Source organism: Ranitomeya imitator, chromosome 1 (assembly GCF_032444005.1).
Source record: "Ranitomeya imitator isolate aRanImi1 chromosome 1, aRanImi1.pri, whole genome shotgun sequence".
Classification (NCBI taxonomy): Eukaryota; Metazoa; Chordata; class Amphibia; order Anura; family Dendrobatidae; genus Ranitomeya; species Ranitomeya imitator.
This window is the reverse complement of record NC_091282.1, coordinates 1,176,542,556-1,176,567,858: the sequence shown is the minus strand read 5'-3', so window position 1 is coordinate 1,176,567,858 and position 25,303 is coordinate 1,176,542,556. Positions and strand designations below refer to the sequence as shown.

The following is a 25,303-nucleotide window of genomic DNA, read 5'->3' as shown; positions in this document are numbered from 1 at the left end:
TGCAGGAGGAGGAAGCTGAGTGTGAGCGGGTTTTATCAGACTCGGATAGTTTGTCTATTTGTAGACATCAATTCATTGCAACCTTCTCTAATTACTAAGGATGTTCTTAAAGGAGACATCTACTACCTAGACAATCCCTTCTTAAAAGAAACAGGGCCTCGTTAAAAATAAAAACAGCTTATCCTCACCGCCCGCACCAGTGCTGTTCTTCCAGCACTCGCATTATGTCACGTGAGAACTGCCCCAGTCAGCGGCTGCTAATAGATTGCCTTGCGCACACTTCCCTCGTACGTCTGGAAGGGGGTGTGAGCACTGTTACCCATTAACGGCAGTTGATTGACTGCAGTTTGATGAGAACAACGCTGGTGCGGGAGTTGAGTATATTTATTTTCAATAGGGCCCTGTTTCATTTAAGGAGAGGATGTAAAAGTAGTGGACAACCCCTTTAACATCCCAAATTCTATACAGCCAAATACAGTGGGTATGTAAAGTTTTCAGATCCCTTTAAATGTTTCATTCTTTGTTTCATTGCAGCCATTTGGTAAATTCAAAAAAGTTCTTTTTTTTCTAATTACTGTACACTCTGCACCCCATCTTGACTAAAAAAAAACAGAAATGTCAAAATTTTTGCAAATTTATGAAAAAAGATAAACTGAACTATCACATGGTCATAAGTATTCAGACCCTTTGCTCACTCATATATAAGTCCCATGCTGTCCATTTCCTTGTGATCCTCCTTGAGATGGTTCTACTCCTACACTGGAGTCCAGCTGTGTTTAATTAGCCCTCCGTCACATACAACTGATCTGACAGGCGCTTCTCTTTTACTTTCATTTCTCCTTCCTCACCAGATTGTGAGGAAACCCCCTCCCTCCAGGTAGTCTCCTGTCTCTTGAAGGTCTGTGAAACCTGATATCACAGTTGGATTTCAGAGCTTCAGGGGAGAGGATATAGCTGCACAGATCTCTCAGGCTCATTGTATGTGAATACGTCACATTCAGTAAGGTTGGTATTTTATGTTTTTATTCATAACAATAGTTTATTTAGCTTGTTTTATGAATGTATAGCACAAAATGTGAGGATATTTCATTGAAATAAGGGAGATTTTATAAAAGAAAGTGTGCTGCTCAGGCATATACAGTAGTTCCCTAACATATTCCTTCTCTTGCTTCAGATTATCTGCTGAAATGGAGAGGAAAATGTACAATTTATCCAAACAACTTGATGTTGAGGAAGTAACAAACATGCTGTTAGATGATAGAGACCTCACACTGAATGAGGATTTAGGAGAGGAAAGTGAGATTCATTCTCATGATGAGGTGGAAGAATGTGTCCTGGATTCTGAAACAGAGCAAGATGGTGACAGTGGTGAGGATGAAGAAGTTGGATCATATTATATTGGAAAAGATAAAAATACTAAATGGAACAAGAAGCCATTCCAGAAAAAACGTAGGGAACCTTTAAACATTATTACTCACCTTCCTGCAGTAATAGGAACTGCACGTAATGCAAAAACTGCAGTTGAATGCTGGAACAGTATATTTACAAATGACATTCTGGACTCTATTGTCACATATACCAACCAATATATAGACATTATAAAGGACAAGTACATCTGCAACAGAACCATCAAGCCCACAGATGAAATAGAACTGCGTGCTTTTTTTGGATTACTGTACCTTGCAGGAGCTTATAGGGCAAATAGACAAAGTTTGGAGGAACTTTGGGGTAAAGATGGGGATGGAGTTGAAAAATTTAGCCTTATGTCCATAAACAGATTCAAGATTCCAATTCGTTGCCTTCGGTTTGACGACAGAACTACCCGAACCGAACGCAAAACACATGACCGACTTGCTCCAATTCGTGATATATTTCAAAGATTTGTTGTAAACTGTAAACAAAGTTATTACCCTGGAGAGAATCTCACTATTGACGAAATGCTCCCTGGTTTTCGTGGTAGATGTGCCTTTCGTCAATATATTCCATCAAAGCCAAACAAATATGGAATAAAAATGTATGCCCTTGTTGATGCCAGTAAGACCTACACTTACAACCTGGAAGTTTATGCAGGAAAACAACCAGAAGGTCCTTACTGTGTGAGCAACAAACCCATTGATGTTGTAAAAAGACTGGCTGAACCCTTATTTGGATCGGGTCGCAATATTACAGCTGACAATTGGTTTACAAGTTGTGATCTGATTGATTATCTGAAAATTCAGAAGCTGTCATATGTGGGAACTGTAAGAAAAAACAAAAGGGAATTGCCGCCATAGTTTGTAAGTGTGAAAGAGAGACAACAGTACAGCAGTATGTTTGCATTCCATAATGGAAAGGCTTTAGTTTCCTATGTACCACATGCCAAAAAAATCGTACTTCTTCTATCAACACTTCATGATGATGCTGCCATCGATCCTGGGACTGGGGCAGAAAAAAAAACGAAGATAATTACATTTTACAATGCCACCAAAGGGGGTGTGGATACAGCAGATCAGATGTGCTCCACTTTCAACGTCGGCAGAAACATCAAACGCTGGCCAATGGTCATATTTTTTGCTATGTTGAATTTGGGTGGTATAAATTCACAAGTAATTTATCTTGAAAACAAGCTTGAACCACTCCGTAGACGATTGTATCTGAAAAAATTGGCCCATGAACTAGTACTTGGAGAGCTACGCAGGAGAAGCGTGAAAACAATCGGTATCCCCTCTCGCCTTCAAGTTCAGCTCAAAAGGTTCCGCCCAGAAGATGATGGTGAAAAGTCACCATCTGCACCACCTCACAAAAGAAGGAGATGCACCACCTGCCAAACGGAAAGCGGAACCAGAAGGCTTTCAAATTATGAATGTCTCAAATGTCAAAGCAATTTGCCTGACACATGCAAAAATGGTGTGTAATTCTTGTTATTTGCTCTGCAAGTGTGACTTTTCTGGGGAAACCTCAGCATCTACTTCTGATTGAATATGTTTTTAATAGTACTTAAGGTACCTTAACCCCTTAGCGACCGCCGATACGCCTTTTAACGGCGGCCGCTAAGGGTACTTAACCCCTTCCCGACCCATGACGCCACGTAGGCGTCATGAAAGTCGGTGCCAATCCGACCCATGACGCCTATGTGGCGTCATGGAAAGATCGCGTCCCTGCAGGCCGGGTGAAAGGGTTAACTCCCATTTCACCCGATCTGCAGGGACAGGGGGAGTGGTAGTTTAGCCCAGGGGGGGTGGCTTCACCCCCTCGTGGCTACGATCGCTCTGATTGGCTGTTGAAAGTGAAACTGCCAATCAGAGCGATTTGTAATATTTCACCTATTATAACTGGTGAAATATTACAATCCAGCCATGGCCGATGCTGAAATATCATCGGCCATGGCTGGAAATACTAATGTGCCCCTACCCCACCGATCGCCCCCCCCAGCCCCCCGATCTGGCCGGTACACTGCTCCGGCTCCCCTCCGTCCAGTGCTCCGCTCCCCCCCGTGCTCTTGTCCGCTCCCCCCGTGCTCCAATCACCCCCCCGTGCTCCAATCACCCCCCCTGCACTCCGATCCACCCCCCCGGTGCTCCGTTCCACCCCCCCGTGCTCCATTCCAGCCCCCCCGTGCTCCGTTCCACGCCCCCCGTGCTCCGTTCCACCCCTCCCGCGCTCCGATTCCCCCCCCCGTGCTCCGATCCCCCCCCCCCCCCGTGGTCCCCCCCACCCCATCATACTTACCGATCCAGCCGGGGTCCCGTCCGTCTTCTCCCTGGGCGCCGCCATCTTCCAAAATGGCGGGCGCATGCGCAGTGCGCCCGCCGAATCTGCCGGCCGGCAGATTCGTTCCAAAGTGCATTTTGATCACTGAGATAGATTATATCTCAGTGATCAAAATAAAAAAAATAATAAATGACCCCCCCCTTTGTCACCCCCATAGGTAGGGACAATAAAAAAATAAAGACTTTTTTTTTTCCACTAATGTTAGAATAGGGTTAGGGGTAGGGGTAGGGTTAAGGTTAGGGTTAGGGGTAGGGTTAGGGGTAGGGGTAGGGTTAGGGTTAGGGCTAGGGTTAGGGTTTCGGTATGTGCACACGTATTCTGGTCCTCTGCGGATTTTTCCTTTGCGGATTTGATAAATCCGCAGTGCTAAACCGCTGCGGATTTACCGCGTTTTTTTCTGCGCATTTCACTGCGGTTTTACAACTGCGATTTTCTATTGGAGCAGTTGTAAAACTGCTGCGGAATCCGCACAAAGAAGTGACATGCTGCGGAATGTAAACCGCTGCGTTTCCGTGCAGTTTTTCTGCAGCATGTGTACAGCGATTTTTGTTTCCCGTAGGTTTACATTGAACTGTAAACTCATGGGAAACTGTTGCGGATCCGCAGCGTTTTCCGCAGCGTGTGCACATACCTTTAGAATTAGGCTATGTGCACACTGTGCGGATTTGGCTGCGGATTGGCCGCTGCGGATTCGCAGCAGTATTCCAGCAGGTTTACAGTACCATGTAAACATATGAAAAACCAAATCCGCTGTGCCCATGGTGCGGAAAATACCGCGCGGAAACGCTGCGTTGTATTTTCCGCAGCATGTCAATTCTTTGTACGGATTCCGCAGCGTTTTACACCTGCTCCTCAATAGGAATCCGCAGGTGAAATCCGCACAAAAAACACTGGAAATCCGCGGAAAATCCGCAGGTAAAACGCAGTGCCTTTTACCCGCGGATTTTTCAAAAATGGTGCTGAAAAATCTCACACGAATCCGCAACGTGGGCACATAGGGTTAGGGTTAGGGTTGGAATTAGGGTTGTGGTTAGGGTTGTGATTAGGGTTATGGCTACAGTTGGGATTAGGGTTAGGGGTGTGTTGGGGTTAGTATTGGAGTTAGAATTGAGGGGTTACCACTGTTTAGGCACATCAGGGGTCTCCAAACGCAACATGGCGCCACCATTGATTCCAGCCAATCTCGTATTCAAAAAGTCAAATGGTGCTCCCTCACTTCCGAGCCCTGACGTGTGCCCAAACAGTGGTTTACCCCCACATATGGGGTACCAGTGTACTCAGGACAAACTGCGCAACAATTACTGGGGTCCAATTTCTCCTGTTACCCTTGTGAATCTAAAAAAATGCTTGCTAAAACATAATTTTTGAGGAAAGAAAAATGATTTTTTATTTTCACGGCTCTGCGTTGTAAACGTCTGTGAAGCACTTGGGGGTTCAAAGTGCTCACCACATATCTAGATAAGTTCCTTGGGGGGTCTAGTTTCTAAAATGGGGTCACTTGTGGGGGTTTCTACTGTTTAGGCACACCAGGGGCTCTGCAAACGCAACGTGACACCCGCAGACCATTCCATCAAAGTCTGCATTTCAAAAGTCACTACTTCCCTTCTGAGCCCCGACGTGTGCCCAAACAGCGGTTTACCCCCACTCATGGGGTATCAGCGTACTCAGGAGAAACTGGACAACAACTTTTGGGGTCAAATTTCTCCTGTTACCCTTGGGAAAATTAAAAAATTCTGGGCTAAATAATTATTTTTGAGGAAAGAAAACGTATTTATTATTTTCACGGCTCTGCATTATAAACTTCTATGAAGCGCTTGGGGGTTCAAAGTGCTCACCACACATCTAGATAAGTTCCTTTCGGGGTCTAGTTTCCAAAATAGGGTCACTTGTCGGGGGTTTCTACTGTTAAGCCACATCAGGGGCTCTGCAAACGCAACGTGACGCCCACAGAGCATTCCATCAAAGTCTGCATTTCAAAACGTCACTACTTCACTTCCGAGCCCCGGCATGTGCCCAAACAGTGATTTACCCCCACATATGGGGTATCAGCGTACTCAGGAGAAACTGGACAACAACTTTTGGGGTCAAATTTCTCCTGTTACCCTTGGGAAAATAAAAAATTGCAGGCTAAAAGATCATTTTTGTGAAAATATTTTTTTTTTTTTATTTTCATGGCTCTGCGTTATAAACTTCTGTGAAGCACTTGGGGGTTCAAAGTCCTCCCCACACATCTAGATTAGTTCCTTTGGGGGTCTAGTTTCCAAAATGGTGTCATTTCTGGGGGATCTCCAATGTTTAGGCACAATGGTGTCATTTCTGGGGGATCTCCAATGTTTAGGCACACAGGGGCTCTCCAAACGTGACATGGTGTCCGCTAATGATTGGAGCTAATTTTCCATTTAAAAAGCCAAATGGCGTGCCATCCCTTCCGAGCCCTGCCGTGCGCCCAAACAGTGGTTTACCCCCACATATGGGGTATCAGCGTACTCAGGACAAACTGGACAACAATATTTGGGGTCCAATTTCTCCTATTACCCTTGGCAAAATAGGAAATTCCAGGCTAAAAAATCATTTTTGAGGAAAGAAAAATTATTTTTTATTTTCATGGCTCTGCGTTATAAACTTCTGTGAAGCACCTGGGGGTTTAAAGTGCTCAATATGCATCTAGATAAGTTCCTTGGGGGGTCTAGTTTCCAAAATGGGGTCACTTGTGGGGGAGCTCCAATGTTTAGGCACACAGGGGCTCTCCAAACGCGACATGGTGTCCGCTAACAATTGGAGCTAATTTTCCATTCAAAAAGTCAAATGGCGCGCCTTCCCTTCCGAGCCCTGCCGAGTGTCCAAACAGTGGTTTACCCCCACATATGAGGTATCGACGTACTCGGGAGAAATTGCCCAACAAATTTTATGATCCATTTTATCCTACTGCCCATGTGAAAATGAAGAAATTGAGGCGAAAAGAATTTTTTTGTGAAAAAAAAGTACTTTTTCATTTTTACAGATCAATTTGTGAAGCACCTGAGGGTTTAAAGTGCTCACTAGGCATCTAAATAAGTTCCTTGGGGGGTCTAGTTTCCAAAATGGGGTCACTTGTGGGGGAGCGCCAATGTTTAGGCACACAGGAGCTATCCAAACGCGACATGGTGTCCGCTATGGAAATAATTTTTCATTCAAAAAGTCAAATGGCGCTCCTTCCCTTCCGAGCCTTACCATGTGCCCAAACAGTGGTTTACCCCCACATGTGAGGTATTGGTGTACTCAGGAGAAATTGCCCAACACATTTTAGGATCCATTTTATCCTGTTGCCCATGTGAAAATGAAAAAATTGAGGCTAAAAAATTTTTTTGTGAAAAAAAAGTACTTTTTCATTTTTACGGATCAATTTGTGAAGCACCTGGGGGTTCAAAGTGCTCACTATGCATCTAGATAAGTTCCTTGGGGCGTCTAGTTTCCAAAATGGGGTCACTTGTGGGGGAGCTCCAATTTTTAGGCACACGGGGGCTCTCCAAACGTGACATGGTGTCCGCTAAAGAGTGGAGCCAATTTTTGATTCAAAAAGTCAAATGGGGCTCCTTCCCTTCCAAGCCCTGCCGTGCGCCCAAACAGTGGTTTACCCCCACATATGCAGTATCAGCGTACTCAGGACAAATTGGACAACAACTTCCGTGGTTCAGTTTCTCCTTTTACCATTGGGAAAATAAAAAAATTGTTGCTAAAAGATCATTTTTGTGACTAAAAAGTTAAATGTTCATTTTTTCCTTCCATGTTGCTTCTGCTGCTGTGAAGCACCTGAAGGGTTAATAAACTTCTTGAATGTGGTTTTGAGTACCTTGAGGGGTGCAGTTTTTAGAATGGTGTCACTTTTGGGTATTTTCAGCCATATAGACCCCTCAAACTGACTTCAAATGTGAGGTGGTCCCTAAAAAAAATGGTTTTGTAAATTTCGTTGTAAAAATGAGAAATCGCTGGTCAAATTTTAACCCTTATAACTTCCTAACAAAAAAAAATTTTGTTTCCAAAATTGTGCTGATGTAAAGTAAACATGTGGGAAATGTTATTTATTAACTATTTTGTGTCACATATCTCTCTGGTTTAACAGAATAAAAATTCAAAATGTGAAAATTGCGAAATTTTCAAAATTTTCGCCAAATTTCCGTTTTTATCACAAATAAACGCAGAATTTATTGACCTAAATTTACCACTAACATGAAGCCCAATATGTCACGAAAAAACAATCTCAGAACCGCTAGGATCCGTTGAAGCGTTCCTGAGTTATTACCTCATAAAGGGACACTGGTCAGAATTGCAAAAAATGGCAAGGTCTTTAAGGTCAAAATAGGCTGGGTCATGAAGGGGTTAAACCTGTGGAAAAAGTCCATAGCGCCCCCCAGAGGCCGATTTTCTCCGGGGTCTCGGCTGCCGAGGGTAGCCGAGACCCCAGAGAACATGATTCGGGGGTTTTTTAACCCACCCCGCATTTGCGATCGCCGGTAATTAACCGTTTACCGGCGATTGCAAAAAAAAAAAAAAAAAAAAAAAAAGCAATCTCTTTTTAATTTCTCTGTCCTCCGATGTGACCGCACATCGGAGGACAGAGAAAAGGGGTCCCAGATGGCCCCCCAATACTCACCTAGCTCCCCCGATGCTCCTCGTGTCTCCCGGTGGGCGCCGCCATCTTCAAAATGGCGGGCGCATGCGCAGTGCGCCCGCCGGCCGGCACCGGGGGAATCTTTGGGGTCTCGGCTGCCGGGGGTAGCCGAGACCCCAAAGAGCATGATCGGGGTCGGTATTACCGACCCCTGTTTTGCGATCGCCGGTAATTAACTGTTTACCGGCGACCGCAAAAAAAAAAAGTAAAGTGTAATTCTCTGTCCTCTGATGTGATCGCACATCAGAGGACAGAGAAATAGGGGGATTCGGGGACCCTAGCATACTCACCTAGGTCCCTGGATCCTCTTGCTGCTCCTCCTGGCCGCCGGCAGAAGAACATGGCGAACGCATGCCCAGTGCGCCCGCCATCTGTCTCCATCTGCCGGCCGGCAGGAGAACAGCAGTTGGGGCTAAAATTAGGGTTAGGGGTAGGGTTAGGGGTAGGGTTAGGGGTAGGGTTAGGGGTAGGGTTAGGGGTAGGGTTAGGGGTAGGGTTAGGGGTAGGGCTAGGGTTAGGGCTAGGGTTGGGGCTAAATTTAGGGTTAGGGTTGGGGCTAAATTTAGGGTTAGGGTTGGGGCTAAACTTAGGGTTAGGCTTCTTTCACACCCGACATACCGACGCACGTTGTGAAAATTGTGCACAACGTGGGCAGCAGCTGTAGTTTTTCAACGCATCCGCTGCCCAATCTATGTCCTGGGGAGGAGGGGGCGGAGTTACGGCCACGCATGTGCGGTCAGAAATGGCGGATGCGACGTACAAAAAAACGTTTCATTGAACGTTTTTTTGTGCCGACGCTCCGCCAAAACACAACTGATCCAGTGCACGACGGACGCGACGTGTGGCCATCCTGTTATGGCTGGCAATCAGGCAACACAGCGTGCAATAATCAGCGCACATACAGAGATCTGGCAATAACCAAAAACAATAGGACGAGCTCTGAGACGTGGAATCTCTGTAGACTGCAGTACCTGATCTATCCTCACACAACTATAAGCAGCAGTGGATTGCGCCTATCACTACCTATGCAACTCGGCACTGCCTGAGGAGCTGACTAGCCTGAAGATAGAAATACAAGCCTGACTTACCTCAGAGAAATACCCCAAAGGAATAGGCAGCCCCCCACATATAATGACTGTTAGCAAGATGAAAAGACAAACGTAGGAATGAAATAGATTCAGCAAAGTGAGGCCCGATATTCTAGACAGAGCGAGGATAGCAAAGAGAACTATGCAGTCTACAAAAAACCCTAAAACGAAAACCACGCAAAGGGGCAAAAAGACCCACCGTGCCGAACTAACAGCACGGCGGTGCACCCCTTTGCTTCTCAGAGCTTCCAGCAAAAGTTAATAGCAAGCTGGACAGAAAAAACAGAAAACAAACTAGAAGCACTTATCTAGCAGAGCAGCAGGCCCAAGGAAAGATGCAGTAGCTCAGATCCAACACTGGAACATTGACAAGGAGCAAGGAAGACAGACTCAGGTGGAGCTAAATAGCAAGGCAGCCAACGAGCTCACCAAAACACCTGAGGGAGGAAGCCCAGAGACTGCAATACCACTTGTGACCACAGAAGTGAATTCAGCCACAGAATTCACAACACCATCCGTCACGATCCGTCGGCAATACAAGTCTATGGGCAAAAAACGTATCCTGCCGGCACATTTGCAGGATCCGTTTCTTGTCCAAAACGACAGATTGCGACGGAATGCCAAACGACGCAAGTGTGAAAGTAGCATTAGGGCTAGGGTTAGGGTTGGGGCTAAAGTTAGGGCTAGGGTTGGGGCTAAAGTTAGGGTTAGAGCTGGGATTAGGGTTAGGGTTTGGATTAGGGTTGGTATTAGGGTTAGGGTTAGCATTAGGGTTACGCTTGGGATTAGGGTTAGGTTTGGGATTAGGGTTAAGGTTAGGGTTGTGATTAGGGGTGTATTGGGATTAGGGTTAGGTTTGAGGTTAGGGTTGAGATTAGGATTAGGGGTGTGTTGGATTTAGGGTTTTGATTAGGGTTATGGTTAGGGTTGACATTAGGGTTGTTTTGGGGTAAGGGTTGTGATTATGGTTAGGGTTAGTGATTAGGATTATGGATCAGGTTGGGATTAGGGTTAGGGGTGTGTTGGGGTTAGGGTTGGAGCTAGAATTGGGGGGTTTCCACTGTTTAGGTACATCAGGGGGTGTCCAAACACGACAGCCAATTTTGCGCTCAAAAAGTCAAATAGTGCTCCCTCCCTTCTGAGCTCTGCCGTGCGCCCAAACAGTGGGTTACCCCCACATATGGGGCATCAGCGTACTCGGGATAAATTGGACAACAACTTCTGGGGTCCAATTTCTCTTGTTACCCTTGTGAAAATAAAAACTTGGGGCTACAAAATCTTTTTTGTGAAAAAAAAAAAATATTTTTTATTTTCACAACTCTGCATTCTAAACTTCTGTGAAGCACTTGGGCATTCAAAGTTCTCACCACACATCTAGATAAGTTCCTTGGGGGGTCTAGTTTCCAAAATGGGGTCATTTGTGGGGGGTTACTACAGTTTAGGTACATCAGGGGCTCTGCAATCGCAACATAATGCCCACAGACCATTCTATCAAAGTCTGCATTCCAAAAAGGCGCTCCTTCCCTTCCGAGCTCTGCCGTGCGCCCAAACAGTGGTTTACCCCCACATATGGGGTACCAGCATACTCAGGACAAATTGGACAACAACTTTTGGGGTCCAATTTCTCCTGTTACCCTTGTGAAAATAAAAACTTGGGGGCTACAATATCTTTTTTGTGGAAAAAAAAATATTTTTTATTTTCACGGCTCTGCATTATAAACTTCTGTGAAGCACTTGGGCATTCAAGGTTCTCACCACACATCTAGATAAGTTCCATGGGGGGTCTAGTTTCCAAAATGGGGTCACTTGTGGGGGATTTCTACTGTTTAGGCACATCAGGGGCTCTCCAAACGCGACATGGCGTCCGATCTCAATTCCAGCCAATTCTACATTGAAAAAGTAAAACGGCACTCTTTCTCTTCCAAGCTCTGCGGTGCGCCCAAACAGTGGTTTACCCCCACATATTGGGTATCGACGTACTCAGGAGAAATTGCACAACAACTTTAGTGGTCTGATTTCTCCTGTTACCCTTGTGAAAATAAAAATTTGTGGGCAAAAAGATCATTTTTGTAGAAAAAATGCAATTTCTTTTTTTCACGGCTCTACGTTAGAAACTTCTGTGAAGCACATGGGGGTTCAAAGTGCTCGCCACACATCTAGATAAGTTCCTTAAGGGGTCTAGTTTACAAAATGGGGTCACTTGTGGGGGGTTTCCACTGTTTAGGCACATCAGGGGCTCTCCAAACGCGACATGGTGTCCAATCTCAATTCCAGCCAATTCTGCATTGAAAAAGTCAAACGGCGCTCCTTCACTTCTAAGTTCTGCGGTGCGCCCTAACAGTGGTTTACCCCCACATATGGGGTATTGGCGTATTCAGGAGAAATTGCATAACAAAATTTATGGTTACATTTCTGTTTTTACACTTGTGAAAATAAAAAAAATGGTTCTGAATTAAGATGTTTGCAAAAAAAAGTTAAATGTTCATTTTTTCCTTCCACATTGTTTCAGTTCCTGTGAAGCACGTAAAGGGTTAATAAACTTCTTGAATGTGGTTTTGAGAACCTTGAGGGGTGTAGTTTTTAGAATGGTGTCACACTTTATTATTTTCTATCATATAGACCCCTCAAAATGACTTCAAATGTGATGTGGTCCCTAAAAAAAAATGGTGTTGTAAAAATGAGAAATTGCTGGTCAACTTTTAACCCTTATAACCCCCTAACAAAAAAAAATTTTGTTTCCAAAATTGTGCTGATGTAAAGTAGACATGTGGAAAATGTTATTTATTAACTATTTTTTGTGACATATCTCTCTGATTTAAGGGCATAAAAATACAAAGTTTGAAAATTGCAAAATTTTAAAATTTTCGCCATATTTCCGTTTTTTTCATAAATAATCGCAAGTAATATCGAAGAAATGTTACCACTAACATGAAGTACAATATGTCACGAAAAAACAATCTCAGAATCAGCGGGATCCGTTGAAGCGTTCCAGAGTTATAACCTCATAAAGTGACAGTGGTCAGAATTGCAAAAATTGGCCTGGTCATTAAGTACCAAATTGGCTCTGTCACTAAGGGGTTAAAATTAAGTTTGTGTTCAAAAATTTTCTTTGTACATTTTTTTGAGAGAGTCGAACTGGGGACTATTTGGCGGGAGTTTTGAAAAGTTTGTATTTCATAGTTATTAGTTTTATGTTAAGTAAATGGTTTTTTTTGCAACTGATTATGTGTAGTCTCTTTTATTACATCCCTATGAAGGTCACTGATCACTTTTAGAGCGCTGAAATTGCAAACATTAGATATTATAGATATTTTTCCAGCAGGCGCCTGACAGGCACATTGTATGTGAACTCGTTAGTCCGAATATTGTATGTGACGGAGGGTTAAACTGATAGGACTTGATTTGGAAAGGCGCAAACCTGTCTATATTAGACATCACAGCTCACAGTGCACGTCAGACCAAATGAGAATCATGAGGTCAAAGGAACTGGCCAAGGAGCTCAGAGACAGAATTGTGGCAAGGCACAGATCTGGCCAAGGTTACAACAGAATCTCTGCAGTACTCAAGGTTCCTAAGAGCACAGTGGCCTCCATAGTCCTTAACCCTCCGTCACATACAATATTCGGACTAACGAGTTCACATACAATGTGCCTGTCAGGCGCCTGCTGGAAAAATACCTATAATATCTAATGTTTGCAATTTCAGTGCTCTAAAAGTGATCAGTGACCTTCATAGGGATGTAATAAAAGAGACTACACATAATCAGTTGCAAAAAAAACCATTTACTTAACATAAAACTAATAACTATGAAATACAAACTTTTCAAAACTCCCGCCAAATAGTCCCCAGTTCGACTCTCTCAAAAAAATGTACAAAGAAAATTTTTGAACACAAACTTAATTTTAAGGTACCTTAAGTACTATTAAAAAACATATTCAATCAGAAGTAGATGCTGAGGTTTCCCCAGAAAAGTCACACTTGCAGAGCAAATAGCAAGAATTACACACCATTTTTGCATGTGTCAGGCAAATTGCTTTATGACATTTGAGACATTCATAATTTGAAAGCCTTCTGGTTCCGCTTTCCGTTTGGCAGGTGGTGCATCTCCTTCTTTTGTGAGGTGGTGCAGATGGTGACTTTTCACCATCATCTTCTGGGCGGAACCTTTTGAGCTGAACTTGAAGGCGAGAGGGGATACCGATTGTTTTCACGTTTCTCCTGCGTAGCTCTCCAAGTACTAGTTCATGGGCCAATTTTTTCAGATACAATCGTCTACGGAGTGGTTCAAGCTTGTTTTCAAGATAAATTACTTGTGAATTTATACCACCCAAATTCAACATAGCAAAAAATATGACCATTGGCCAGCGTTTGATGTTTCTGCTGACGTTGAAAGTGGAGCACATCTGATCTGCTGTATCCACACCCCCTTTGGTGGCATTGTAAAATGTAATTATCTCCGGTTTTTTTTCTGCCCCAGTCCCAGGATCGATGGCAGCATCATCATGAAGTGTTGAAAGAAGTACGATTTTTTTGGCATGTGGTACATAGGAAACTAAAGCCTTTCCATTATGGAATGCAAACATACTGCTGTACTGTTGTCTCTCTTTCACACTTACAAACTGTGGCGGCAATTCCCTTTTGTTTTTTCTTACAGTTCCCACATATGACAGCTTCTGAATTTTCAGATAATCAATCAGATCACAACTTGTAAACCAATTGTCAGCTGTAATATTGCGACCCGATCCAAATAAGGGTTCAGACAGTCTTTTTACAACATCAATGGGTTTGTTGCTCACACAGTAAGGACCTTCTGGTTGTTTTCCTGCATAAACTTCCAGGTTGTAAGTGTAGGTCTTACTGGCATCAACAAGGGCATAAATTTTTATTCCATATTTGTTTGGCTTTGATGGAATATATTGACGAAAGGCACATCTACCACGAAAACCAGGGAGCATTTCGTCAATAGTGAGATTCTCTCCAGGGTAATAACTTTGTTTACAGTTTACAACAAATCTTTGAAATATATCACGAATTGGAGCAAGTCGGTCATGTGTTTTGCGTTCGGTTCGGGTAGTTCTGTCGTCAAACCGAAGGCAACGAATTAGAATCTTGAATCTGTTTATGGACATAACAAGGCTAAATGTTTCAACTCCATCCCCATCTTTACCCCAAAGTTCCTCCAAACTTTGTCTATTTGCCCTATAAGCTCCTGCAAGGTACAGTAATCCAAAAAAGCACGCAGTTCTATTTCATCTGTGGGCTTGATGGTTCTGTTGCAGATGTACTTGTCCTTTATAATGTCTATATATTGGTTGGTATATGTGACAATAGAGTCCAGAATGTCATCTGTAAATATACTGTTCCAGCATTCAACTGCAGTTTTTGCATTTCGTGCAGTTCCTATTACTGCAGGAAGGTGAGTAATAATGTTTAAAGGTTCCCTACGTTTTTTCTGGAATGGCTTCTTGTTCCATTTAGTATTTTTATCTTTTCCAATATAATATGATCCAACTTCTTCATCCTCACCACTGTCACCATCTTGCTCTGTTTCAGAATCCAGGACACATTCTTCCACCTCATCATGAGAATCAATCTCACTTTCCTCTCCTAAATCCTCATTCAGTGTGAGGTCTCTATCATCTAACAGCATGTTTGTTACTTCCTCAACATCAAGTTGTTTGGATAAATTGTACATTCTCGTCTCCATTTCAGCAGATAATCTGAAGCAAGAGAAGGAATATGTTAGGGAACTACTGTATATGCCTGAGCAGCACACTTTCTTTTATAAAATCTCCCTTATTTCTATGAAATATCCTCACATTTTGTGCTATACATTCATAAAACAAGATAAATAAACTATTGTGATGAATAAAAACATAAAATACCAACCTTACTGAATGTGACGTATTCACATACAATGAGCCTGAGAGATCTGTGCAGCTATATCCTCTCCCCTGAAGCTCTGAAATCCAACTGTGATATCAGGTTTCACAGACCTTCAAGAGACAGGAGACTACCTGGAGGGAGGGGGTTTCCTCACAATCTGGTGAGGAAGGAGAAATGAAAGTAAAAGAGAAGCGCCTGTCAGATCAGTTGTATGTGACGGAGGGTTAAATGGAAGAAGTTTGGGACCACCAGAAGTCTTCCTAGACCTGGCCATCCAGCCAAACTGAGCAATCGTGGGAGAAGAGCCTTGGTGAGAGAGGTAAAGAAGAACCCCAAGATCACTGTGGCTGAGCTCCATAGATGCAGTAGGGAGATGGGTGAAAGTCAACAAATTCAACTATCACTGCAGCCCTCCACCAGTCGGGCCTTTATGGCAGTGTGGCCCAACGGAAGCCTCTCTTCAGTGCAAGACATATGAAAGCCCGCATAGAGTTTCTAAAAAAACACATGAAGGACTCCCAGACTATGAGAAATAAGATTGTCAGGTCTGATGAGATGAAGATAGACCTTTTTGGTGATAATTCTAAGCGGTATGTGTGGAGAAAACCAGGCACTGCTCATCACCTGCTCAATACAATCCCAACAGTGAAACATGGTGGCAGCATCATGCTATGGGGGTGTTTTTCAGCTGCAGACTGGACGCAGCTGGACGACTGGTTGTCATTGAAGGGAACATGAATGCGGCAAAGTACAGAGATATCCTGTATGAAAACCTCTTCTGGACCTCAGACTTGGCCAAAGATTTACCTTCCAACAAGACAATGACCCTAAGCACACAGCTAAAATAACAAAGGAGTGGCTTCAGAACAACTCTGTGACCATTCTTGACCGGCCCAGCCAGAGCCCTGACCTAATCCCAATTGAGCATCTCTGAAGAGACCTGAAAATGGCTGTCCACCAACGTTCACCATCCAACCTGACGGAACTGGAGAAGATCTGCAAGGAAGAATGGCAGAGGATCCCCAAATCCCGGTGTGAAAAACTTGTTGCATCATTCCCAAGAAGACTCATGGCTGTACTAGCTCAAAAGGTGCTTCTATTCAATACTGAGCAAAGGGTCTGAATACTTATGACCATGTGATATTTCAGTTTTTCTTTTTTAATAAATTTGCAAAAATTACTACATTTCTGGTTTTTTTCAGTCAAGATGGGGTGCAGAGTGTACATTAATGAGAGAAAAATGAACTTTTTTGAATTTACCAAATGGCTGCAATGAAACAAAGATTGAAAATTTAAAGGGGTCTGAATACTTTCCATACCCACTGTAGCCACATCAAAAGGAAAGCCATGGCAACTGGTTAATAATTAAAAAAAATTACCATGATATTAATTTACGTAGACAACAAACATTTTATTCTTAAAGGGGTTGTCCACTGCTGGGATATTGATGATCTATTCCTATTCATTTCACTAAGATCTGATCTGCAGGACCCGTCAGTGACCACTACACAATGTACGGAGATGTGCTGTTCTGTCCCGTACACTGTTTACATCTGGCCGGAGCTGGTGAAGGCTGATTGCTGGGGGCCATGTGTCGGACCCCCACTGACCTGATATTGGTGGCTTATACTAATGACAGGTCATTAAAATCATAGTTGTGAACAAATTGTTTAATATGAACCCAATAAACATTAGGATGCGATACTGTAAGCCAGGGTAAATTATTTTGGAACCCACACTAAAAGAACCGTCCTGTCACTACTATTTGGACACTGTATTGCTGTATTATTTTTACATACTGTAAGTGAATGGGATAGTTTTAAAGCCAATTGGTTTATCGAACTCTTGAAAAAGGTTGCCTCTGTCCATCGTTCACTTCTGGGGGTGATACGCAATATAGGTGGTCCAAAACTAATGAGGATTTTCATTCCAAATTTGTCTCTATTTTAATAATGTAATAGTTTTTTTAAATATGTTAAAATCCCCCTTCTTCCATCTCTAGTCTAAATTTTTTTTATTTCTTACGTATTTTTGCTTTGATGATGCTTCGTTTGAGAACCCACAGTGCATGCTAGGATTCTCAAACGAGATGTCATCAGGGGGCAGAGGCTGCGATCACTGCCACACCTCATCAATGACGTTCATTTCAGGTGCTGGATTATTGCCTCCTCTACTGAGCATAGACCGGTTGTCAATTCCAACGTATGCTTAGTGCGAGCTCCTTTGTTACTGTGCAATATTCTTCTGGCTCCCTCGCCAGCTCTGATGAGAAGTGAAAACCCATCAGATTTCATTATTTAGGACGGGGCTGGTCTTTGCTCGCCGTGTTCTCCCCTTCCGATGCCAAACTGACAGTGCGCTCTGTTGCCAGCTCATCACTTCTAATTAGAGATGACAAGGGAGCGCACCGTCACTACAGTGATAAGAGTATTCCAATGTAAGTAAGGAGTTTGTACTGAGCATATGTCAGAATTGATTACTGTCAAATGCTCAGTAGAGCAGGGACTAACCCAGCCTTTGAAACGAACGTCACTGTTACTACCTTATTTCAGGGTGGGAACAGAGGCTGTGGCAGTGACCGCAGCCTCTGTCCCCTGATGAGGTCTCGTCTGACTATTCCACCTTGCACGAATAAACATAGACAAATGTGTAATCTGTAAAATGACAAAGATCATAGCTGACTTGCATCCGATGGCGTGGATCTGTCATACGCAGCCGTTGACTTACCATTGTCTAGTTTCTCATAGTGACACCTCTACAGATCCCAAAGGCCTACTTGTCTTACAAGATGGCACTGAGGACCAAGGATCTTTCAATAGTAATAGTCACCCTATTCACAACATAGAACACCACAGGTAAAACATACATTTACAGACGTGCAACATGTAATGTATGCTTACCCTGGCTTTAACATATTTCTTGAAAAGCAGAGGGAAGAATAAGAAAGCAATATGAACAATAGAAATCAAACTGCACCGTGGCTCCTGAACTAGCCGAGAACAAACCATTGTGTAGACCGTATTGGGACATACAAGCCTGCCATATTGGATTACTAGCTCTAAAACTATCCCATTTCCTGATCTCACGACAGTATGGAGGAGGCTAGGACCATGACGGGACATGTGCGGAGTATTGTCTGACTTCTGAAGGATATTGTGTGGTGAAAGGAAGAGGCACATTAATAGGTTATTAAACCCATGAGGGAAATGGACCGGAGGGAAGAAACATTAGAATATTAAGTGTCATATATGACGAGCGTTACATATTAATGTGTTGGTACACTTGTTTCATAAGCCCTTGCCGTTCTTGCATCAAGCCTGGATATTTCAGACACAGTCAATGAGGACTTGGCCACGTCTTCAACCAAAATGTGCAATCAATGGAAAGATCGGACCCATGTTTGGTTTAGTTGGCTTCAATGAAATATCAACCATTCATTGGAAAACCCTTTATCAACAATTTAGAGGATAGGTGATAAATGTCTGATTAATAATGGCCCCACCATTATAGCCCCCACTGATCACTAGAAGTGGGGTCCCAAGCTCCCTCTTCCTCCTCACTGCATTATAACAGTAAGTATGATCTTATGTCCATCCACCTCTTATAATGTCTCTGGGGCTGTCGGAAAGAGCTCATCTTTACATCTTTTGTGGAGCATGGAGATATACTGAGCCATCACACAATTGCGACCAAAGCTGAAAGACCAAATCCTACGTATAGGAGTCATCTCCTATATGTAGGATATGTAATAACAACTTGATAACCGATTGGGGAACTGACTGCTGTGGGGCACACACTGATCCCCAAGAACCGGTCTTAGTAGCCCCTTCTTGAATGGGGTGGAGATGCACATGCTCCACCTCTGCTCCATTATCAATGGGACTACCGGAAATAGCGGAAAACAGCTCTCCGCTTTCTATGGCATCCCATAGACAATGACTAGAGCAAAGGCCGGCATGCACATCTCTACTCCAGTCAAGAAGGGGATGTAGAGTCCTAATCTCAGGGTTCCAGAATCCCGATCTTGGGATCTTAGGTGGTCTCAGTGGTCAGACTCCTACAGTCAGCAAGTTATTCCCTATCCTAAAGTTAGGAAAGAGCGTATTTTTTTAGGGGAACTAACCTTTTAATTGATATTTGCCAAGTGTGACCACTGTGTCCAAATCTAGTTAAGTGCCATGCTGATTCGCCTTCTGTTGGCTCCTCTTGACTATTTTTTTAGGACATGTTTTATTTTGGAGCCACTTATTGTCAATTAAGCAACCACACGTCCTTCGAAAAAAAGCGGCGTCATGAAACCACTTTGCTTCACCTAGACTTTTACACTTTCAGAGGAAACCGCAAGCAAAAGTAATGGCTGTAGTGACTGTGATTAGTGCCATTTAGAGCTACAGGACAGCAGCCACTATGTGTGACACATGGTATCATGTAAAGGACAGAGTAACAATGTGACAGCCGCCCGCATATTGGAGAACACCTGTGCAGCTCTAGTAGCCACAAGGTAGAGTCCAGCGGTCCATCCCAATCCCCTCATCGGCCTACACAGTATAGAATACTCATAGTGCTTACCATTGTCTGCTCCATCGGTACGACTTGCTGAAGGTGTATCATCCGTATACTATTTGCGTGTCCTTTTAAAGCATTTCCTAACGCTCCTTTCGGCTAAAATGAAATAGAAAAATTTCTGAGCAGAGTCGTTATTGATGCAAAAGTAGCGTTACAACACAGGCCATTCATCATAAAAAGTCCATCGATTAGTAGCGTAAAGCAGCATTGTGAGTTTGCTCATAGAAGCGCTGCCCGAGAAGAGCATTCATTATCCAAGGTTGTGGCAATAATCAGATCCCCCCCAGAATCACTCAGCGGCCACATATGACACAAATCGCACAAACATTGTCCAACAGTATCGCCTAAATCATGGTGGGGTTTTCATAGCCGGACATTTTGCTCCACTCAAAAGACATGTCCAGGAAAAGTAAGGAAGGACACATCTGTAATTAGCCACATCTGACCCATAATCGCAAGCTAGAAATTGCTGTATGGAAGGTGCAATCTATTAGCCACAGTATCAAAACAACAGGTCATGATACAGAAGTATATTCGAGTCCCCGCGGCTGAATGTCTCGCGGCTGTTTGGCAATCCCCGCATGTGTTGCGGCTGTCTAACAGCTGTGAGACATGCAGGCACGGGGACTTGAACATATTATTCAAACATGCTGAAGAAACTCGGTTAGGCTGGGTTCACACTGCGTTAATGGCAATGCGCTGACGGCATCCGTTACACAGCGGCACTAACGCTATGTAACAGATGCGTTAGCGCACCCATTAACTGCCATTATGTAGTGCATCGCTAACGCATGTCATAATCGGCATGCGTTAGAGATGTGCCGTCATTCTGTGATGGACCCTCGGACGCAGTCTGCAGCGTTTTCGGGTCCGTCACTGCTAGCACAGATAGAGCATCTGTGCTAGCGCGATCGCATAAACGCGATCTTTTTCGGCACTTGCGTTAATGCAGTCAGTTTAACGCATGCGTTGAACGGTTGCACTAACGCAATGTGAACCTAGCCTTAGCACACGATCATGCTCGGATAACGCTTTATCCCGACACGCTTGCTTATCACTAATTAAGGCATTTATTTCTTTTAAAGGGGTTGTACTAAGTTTGGACACTTTCCCCTATTTATTGGATAGGGCATAACTTCCCGAACGCTGGGGGTCCAATTGCTGGGACCCCGCTGATTTGGAGAATCGGGGCTCTGAAAAGTCCCGTGTGATTGGAGTAATGGTGGATCATGCACACTCCTGCTCCATTCATTCTTAATGAGACCATTGGAGATAGCCAAGCGCATTTTCAACAGCATTGTGAAAGAAAGTGGCGCAGATGGGCATAATTGACCATTACTCCATTCACACAGGAATCTTCAGAACCCAGGCTCTCTAAATTAATAGGGGTTCCGCCATCCTGACCCCCAGCGATAGGGAAGTTATCCCCCATATTAGTAATAATGGATAATTTCCAACTTTGGTACAAGCCCTTTAAGATACTTACCAGGTCTCAGATGAGACCTCAGAAAACATGTTCCATTATTGTTATTCAAAGGAGAATATGATTATATACTAAATCCGACAAGTCAGGAGAGGAGACACAACTAGTACTTTAGTATTTTAACAAAATTATTGAAATCTTCTGTAATACTAATAGAACATCAGGCGTGCACGCTGTTATTCTAGGGCGTCGGAAGAAATCTGTAGAAATGTTTGTGCAGATTATTGAATTCTAAAATGTATATCCTTCAATGTATGAAGAACAAAGTCAGACTGTACGGTAGACTTACCAGCATGTCAGCATTTTCTTCCAGCTCATTGGCATAAGCCAAGAGATCCACCTTCGTACTGCTTTTGCCTGTCTATAAATAAAAAAATGAAAACATCCAATGTAAAAACTGTAACAAGGCTCAGCCATTTACGCCCATTTACCTATTTAGAGCGGCTATTGTCATCCATTCCCCATCCATATGCCGTCTGTTTTTATATAGCAATAACTAAAAAAATTACAGTTTCTTATGATAAGAATTGCATTGAGATCCATTAAAAATGGATGGTGTCTGTATGGCCTCACTTTAGTGCATACCTATTGAAATTTATGAGCGAGTCTCATCCAAAAAATAGATGAGACTAGCACCTGCTGCACTTTTTTCCCCATACTGATTGTTGGTCCAATTGGAAAAAAAGTTCACGTGAAGTACCACATTGATCACACTTTTTTTTTTTTTGCAGATTGTACTCATACCTAGTATAACCTATGGGGCTGTTTTTCTATTGCGGACCAGAATTGCAGAGACATATCAGATATCGATCCGTATCTTTGATCAAAATCAGTAATGCTAGTCTATGGGTTTGTGGGAAAAAAAATCAGGCTGTACTCGGATGCCATCTGTTTGTTGTCCATTGTTCACAGACTGGAAAATCTTTTTTTAGTTTATTATTTTTTGTTTCTCAAAGAAAAAAACTGATGAAACGCGAATGAAACTCTGAATAGCATCAGTATTAAAAGTTGGACTGTTTTTCTTATATGTGAATGAGCCCTAACATTGATCTGTTTGCTGTTCGTGTGGAACTCTTACTGATCCTGAGAATGTGAATGGAGCCGAGGTCGAGCATTCCCTCTTCTACTCCATTCATTCTCAGTAGGAGTGGAGGTGCGCTTTCTCAACCTCAGCTCAACGTGTTCTCGAGAATGGTGAGGGTTCACGCAATCGGATCCCCAGTCATCAAGAAGCTATCCTCTATCCAGTGGCATAATTAGACTCCGATGGGACCCGGTACAATCATTGCACTGATTAAGAACATACATTCTAAACGCGTTTGCCCGACTTGTTAATATTTTTTCATGGTTGCATTTGTCATCTATATATTTTTCTAAAAAAAAAAAAAGGAGTTTCCCGGATTCTCCTGCTTTTCCCGAGTGGACGGTTATTTCTACAGACTGTCCAAAAATTTACCGAAAGTTTTCTAGCCTGCTGCAAATTATCCAACATAAATTGTGTGAAGCAAACAAGCACCAAACACCCCCAATGTAGGCAGAAAAGCCACCCAATACAATAATGACCAGTTGTATTCTGTGTGTGAACGTAGACTTGCAGGGCACTTGGATGAGATTTCATTGCCTACAAGTTGCTTCATGAGTGTGATGTCAATGCCGTTATGATATTGGGGACAACATGGACAAATACAGGACACTGCATCTGTTTAAAACATGTTTTTATAATTTTAATTGAGTTACACTACACCCATACATACAAAAGCATGTTATGTGGCTTATACTGGGCTAGGACACAAACAAGTCCTTCACGGCATGGAGACCTACTATCATAGCGCGTACTTACCTCGGATAAAAATGCTTCAAAGTCTATGCCATCGATCCCTGTGGCTCTAAAATCTTCTAAATTCTTTCTTCCTCTTTGATCCAGCAAAACGATATTCCTAAGGTTAATATTCATCATCTCAATCCGATCTGATATTTCATCAACGTACTGGGAAAGCAAGAGCGAGGATGTAAAGTGCTGAAAATTCACATCGGGATGGACGTACCTTAAGCGCCCATCACTATCATAAAATAAAATCAGAGTGCTTCCTACGGTCTAGCTGATTGCATGTCAAAGAGGAGCTCCTCTCTCATAAGTGTGCCTCACCAAATACACCCATGCCTTAAACCTCTCCAATCGTTCACCATATAGATTCAATGACCATCAGCCACCTCATCGGTCAGAGCGCAAGTCAAAGGACCTCGGCGAGGTGAGACTTAATTTATCGGACATTTATGGCATATCCTCGGAATGTACTATAAATGTTTAAGATAGGATAACTCTTTGAGGACTATTAATCATGGCTTATAATTACTGGACTTAATAGAAAATAACTAAACGAGGAGCTCCTTGCTCTCAACAAACTGACTTTCCTTCACTAGAGGATAAGGTTTGCTGTCATTGCTCTGTATCCTGGTAAACTCAAAATGGCTGTTTGGCACAAAAGTGGCTGGTGGGCATGTCACATTACAAGGAGCCCATAAACTTTTCTTGCACTGAGGTCCGATGCTGACAAAAATCCTCCGGGAGTCACACCTAGTCATAATGTAGCGCTCTATTCACATTTGTGTTATGGCTTCCTTAGAATGAAGAATTGGTTGTCATACAACAGGTTCCAACAGTGCCTGACAGACCCCATAGACTTAGGCTGGTTTCACACGTCCAACATTCAAAATCCGAGTACAATACGCAATGACCAGACCGGCCACTGCTCTCCTGACCCAAAATCAACAGCTTCATAGGCATATTTGAGGTTGTTGAGTTTGGGTCAAAAGAACCATGGCCAGTCTGGACATCATGGTCTGTATTTGGACAATGAATTCTGGACATGTGAAACAGCCTTATACCAAGGTCTGTCATGGTATCCAATTGACAGAAATTACGACAGAGGTGAAGCAAATTATTTGAAAACCTCACTGTAAATTCTGCGGATCCCAGTAGGATCATGTGTTAAAAAGGACCTTGATGTTAGAGATGGGGAATAGGGCTGAAGGGCATAATGCAACTGCGTCCTACAAGATGGTGAAGTGTCAACTACTCTTGCACCATTTACGAGTCCCATTTCGCTATTTAGACATTGGGGTGCTATCATAAGGCAGACATTGTAAGTTACTGTGTGTTAGTCGCACTCTTATAATTAAAGTATGTCAGTGTTATACTACACTCAACAAACCTCAATCACTTTACTTCCCAAAAATCACATCCACGACATTAGCACTTACCATGCTGATATTTAAGAATTCATTGAGATTGAACAAATTATCGATTTGAAGAGCTGTAAAAACACCCTTGTTTTCCTTGCAGTCACTGGAAAAGAATAGAAAGGTTATAGGATCATTCATTTCCCAAATAATAATGTATTTAAAAGGGAGATGTCCATTAACTCCAGTGTTGGAGAAACCATCCTGGATGGGCTGAGTTGCTGCATTACGTGGTATTCATTGAGTGTCAGTATAACACTCTGTTCCTATCTTTGTTGGAGCTTCAATCGTAGATTCTGGGAAAAAATAGTGGCAGGAAGAGCAGCCCTGCACATGGTGCTTTTGTTTCCGTCCTTGCAAAAGTGGCTACACAAATCAGGAACATGTTGGTTGTCATATTTAAAGTGGCTATGTCACCAGATCAAATGTGGACAATGTGATTTTCTGTTTTTTTATTTTTCACAGTTGAAGTGTACCAACGCTAAAAATTATAGATCTATCCATTCTTTGTAGGTGAGAAAATTGCAAAATCAGAAGTGTATTAAATACTTATTTTCCCCACTGTGTAATAGGTCCGCCATATAGAACTGCTTGGAACATGGACCAAGGTAAATGTACTACCTTGAGTCTAAAAACCTTGTA

The 25,303-nt window shown here is 43.0% G+C and overlaps 1 protein-coding gene across 19 annotated transcripts in view; it reads right to left on the bottom strand.

Annotated features, from left to right (window-relative positions):
• The window catches only part of PROM1 (prominin 1), a 354,664-nt gene that overhangs the window by 57,131 nt on the left and 272,230 nt on the right, over window positions 1-25,303 (bottom strand). For 10 of the 19 annotated variants that reach the window (XR_011317012.1, XR_011317015.1, XM_069744702.1 and 7 more), the window contains 5 exons: window positions 24,683-24,767; window positions 23,262-23,408; window positions 21,711-21,782; window positions 19,942-20,034; window positions 18,273-18,290 (listed from right to left, as the gene is read on the bottom strand). Coding sequence is in view for 14 of the 19 variants with exons in the window: in XM_069744702.1 (XP_069600803.1) it covers window positions 18,273-18,290; window positions 19,942-20,034; window positions 21,711-21,782; window positions 23,262-23,408; window positions 24,683-24,767 (415 nt within the window). In the remaining 5 variants the exon portion in view is untranslated. The remainder of the gene's footprint in view (window positions 1-18,272; window positions 18,291-19,941; window positions 20,035-21,710; window positions 21,783-23,261; window positions 23,409-24,682; window positions 24,768-25,303) is intronic. The other 9 variants (XR_011317013.1, XR_011317014.1, XR_011317011.1 and 6 more) reach the window with 1 other exon arrangement.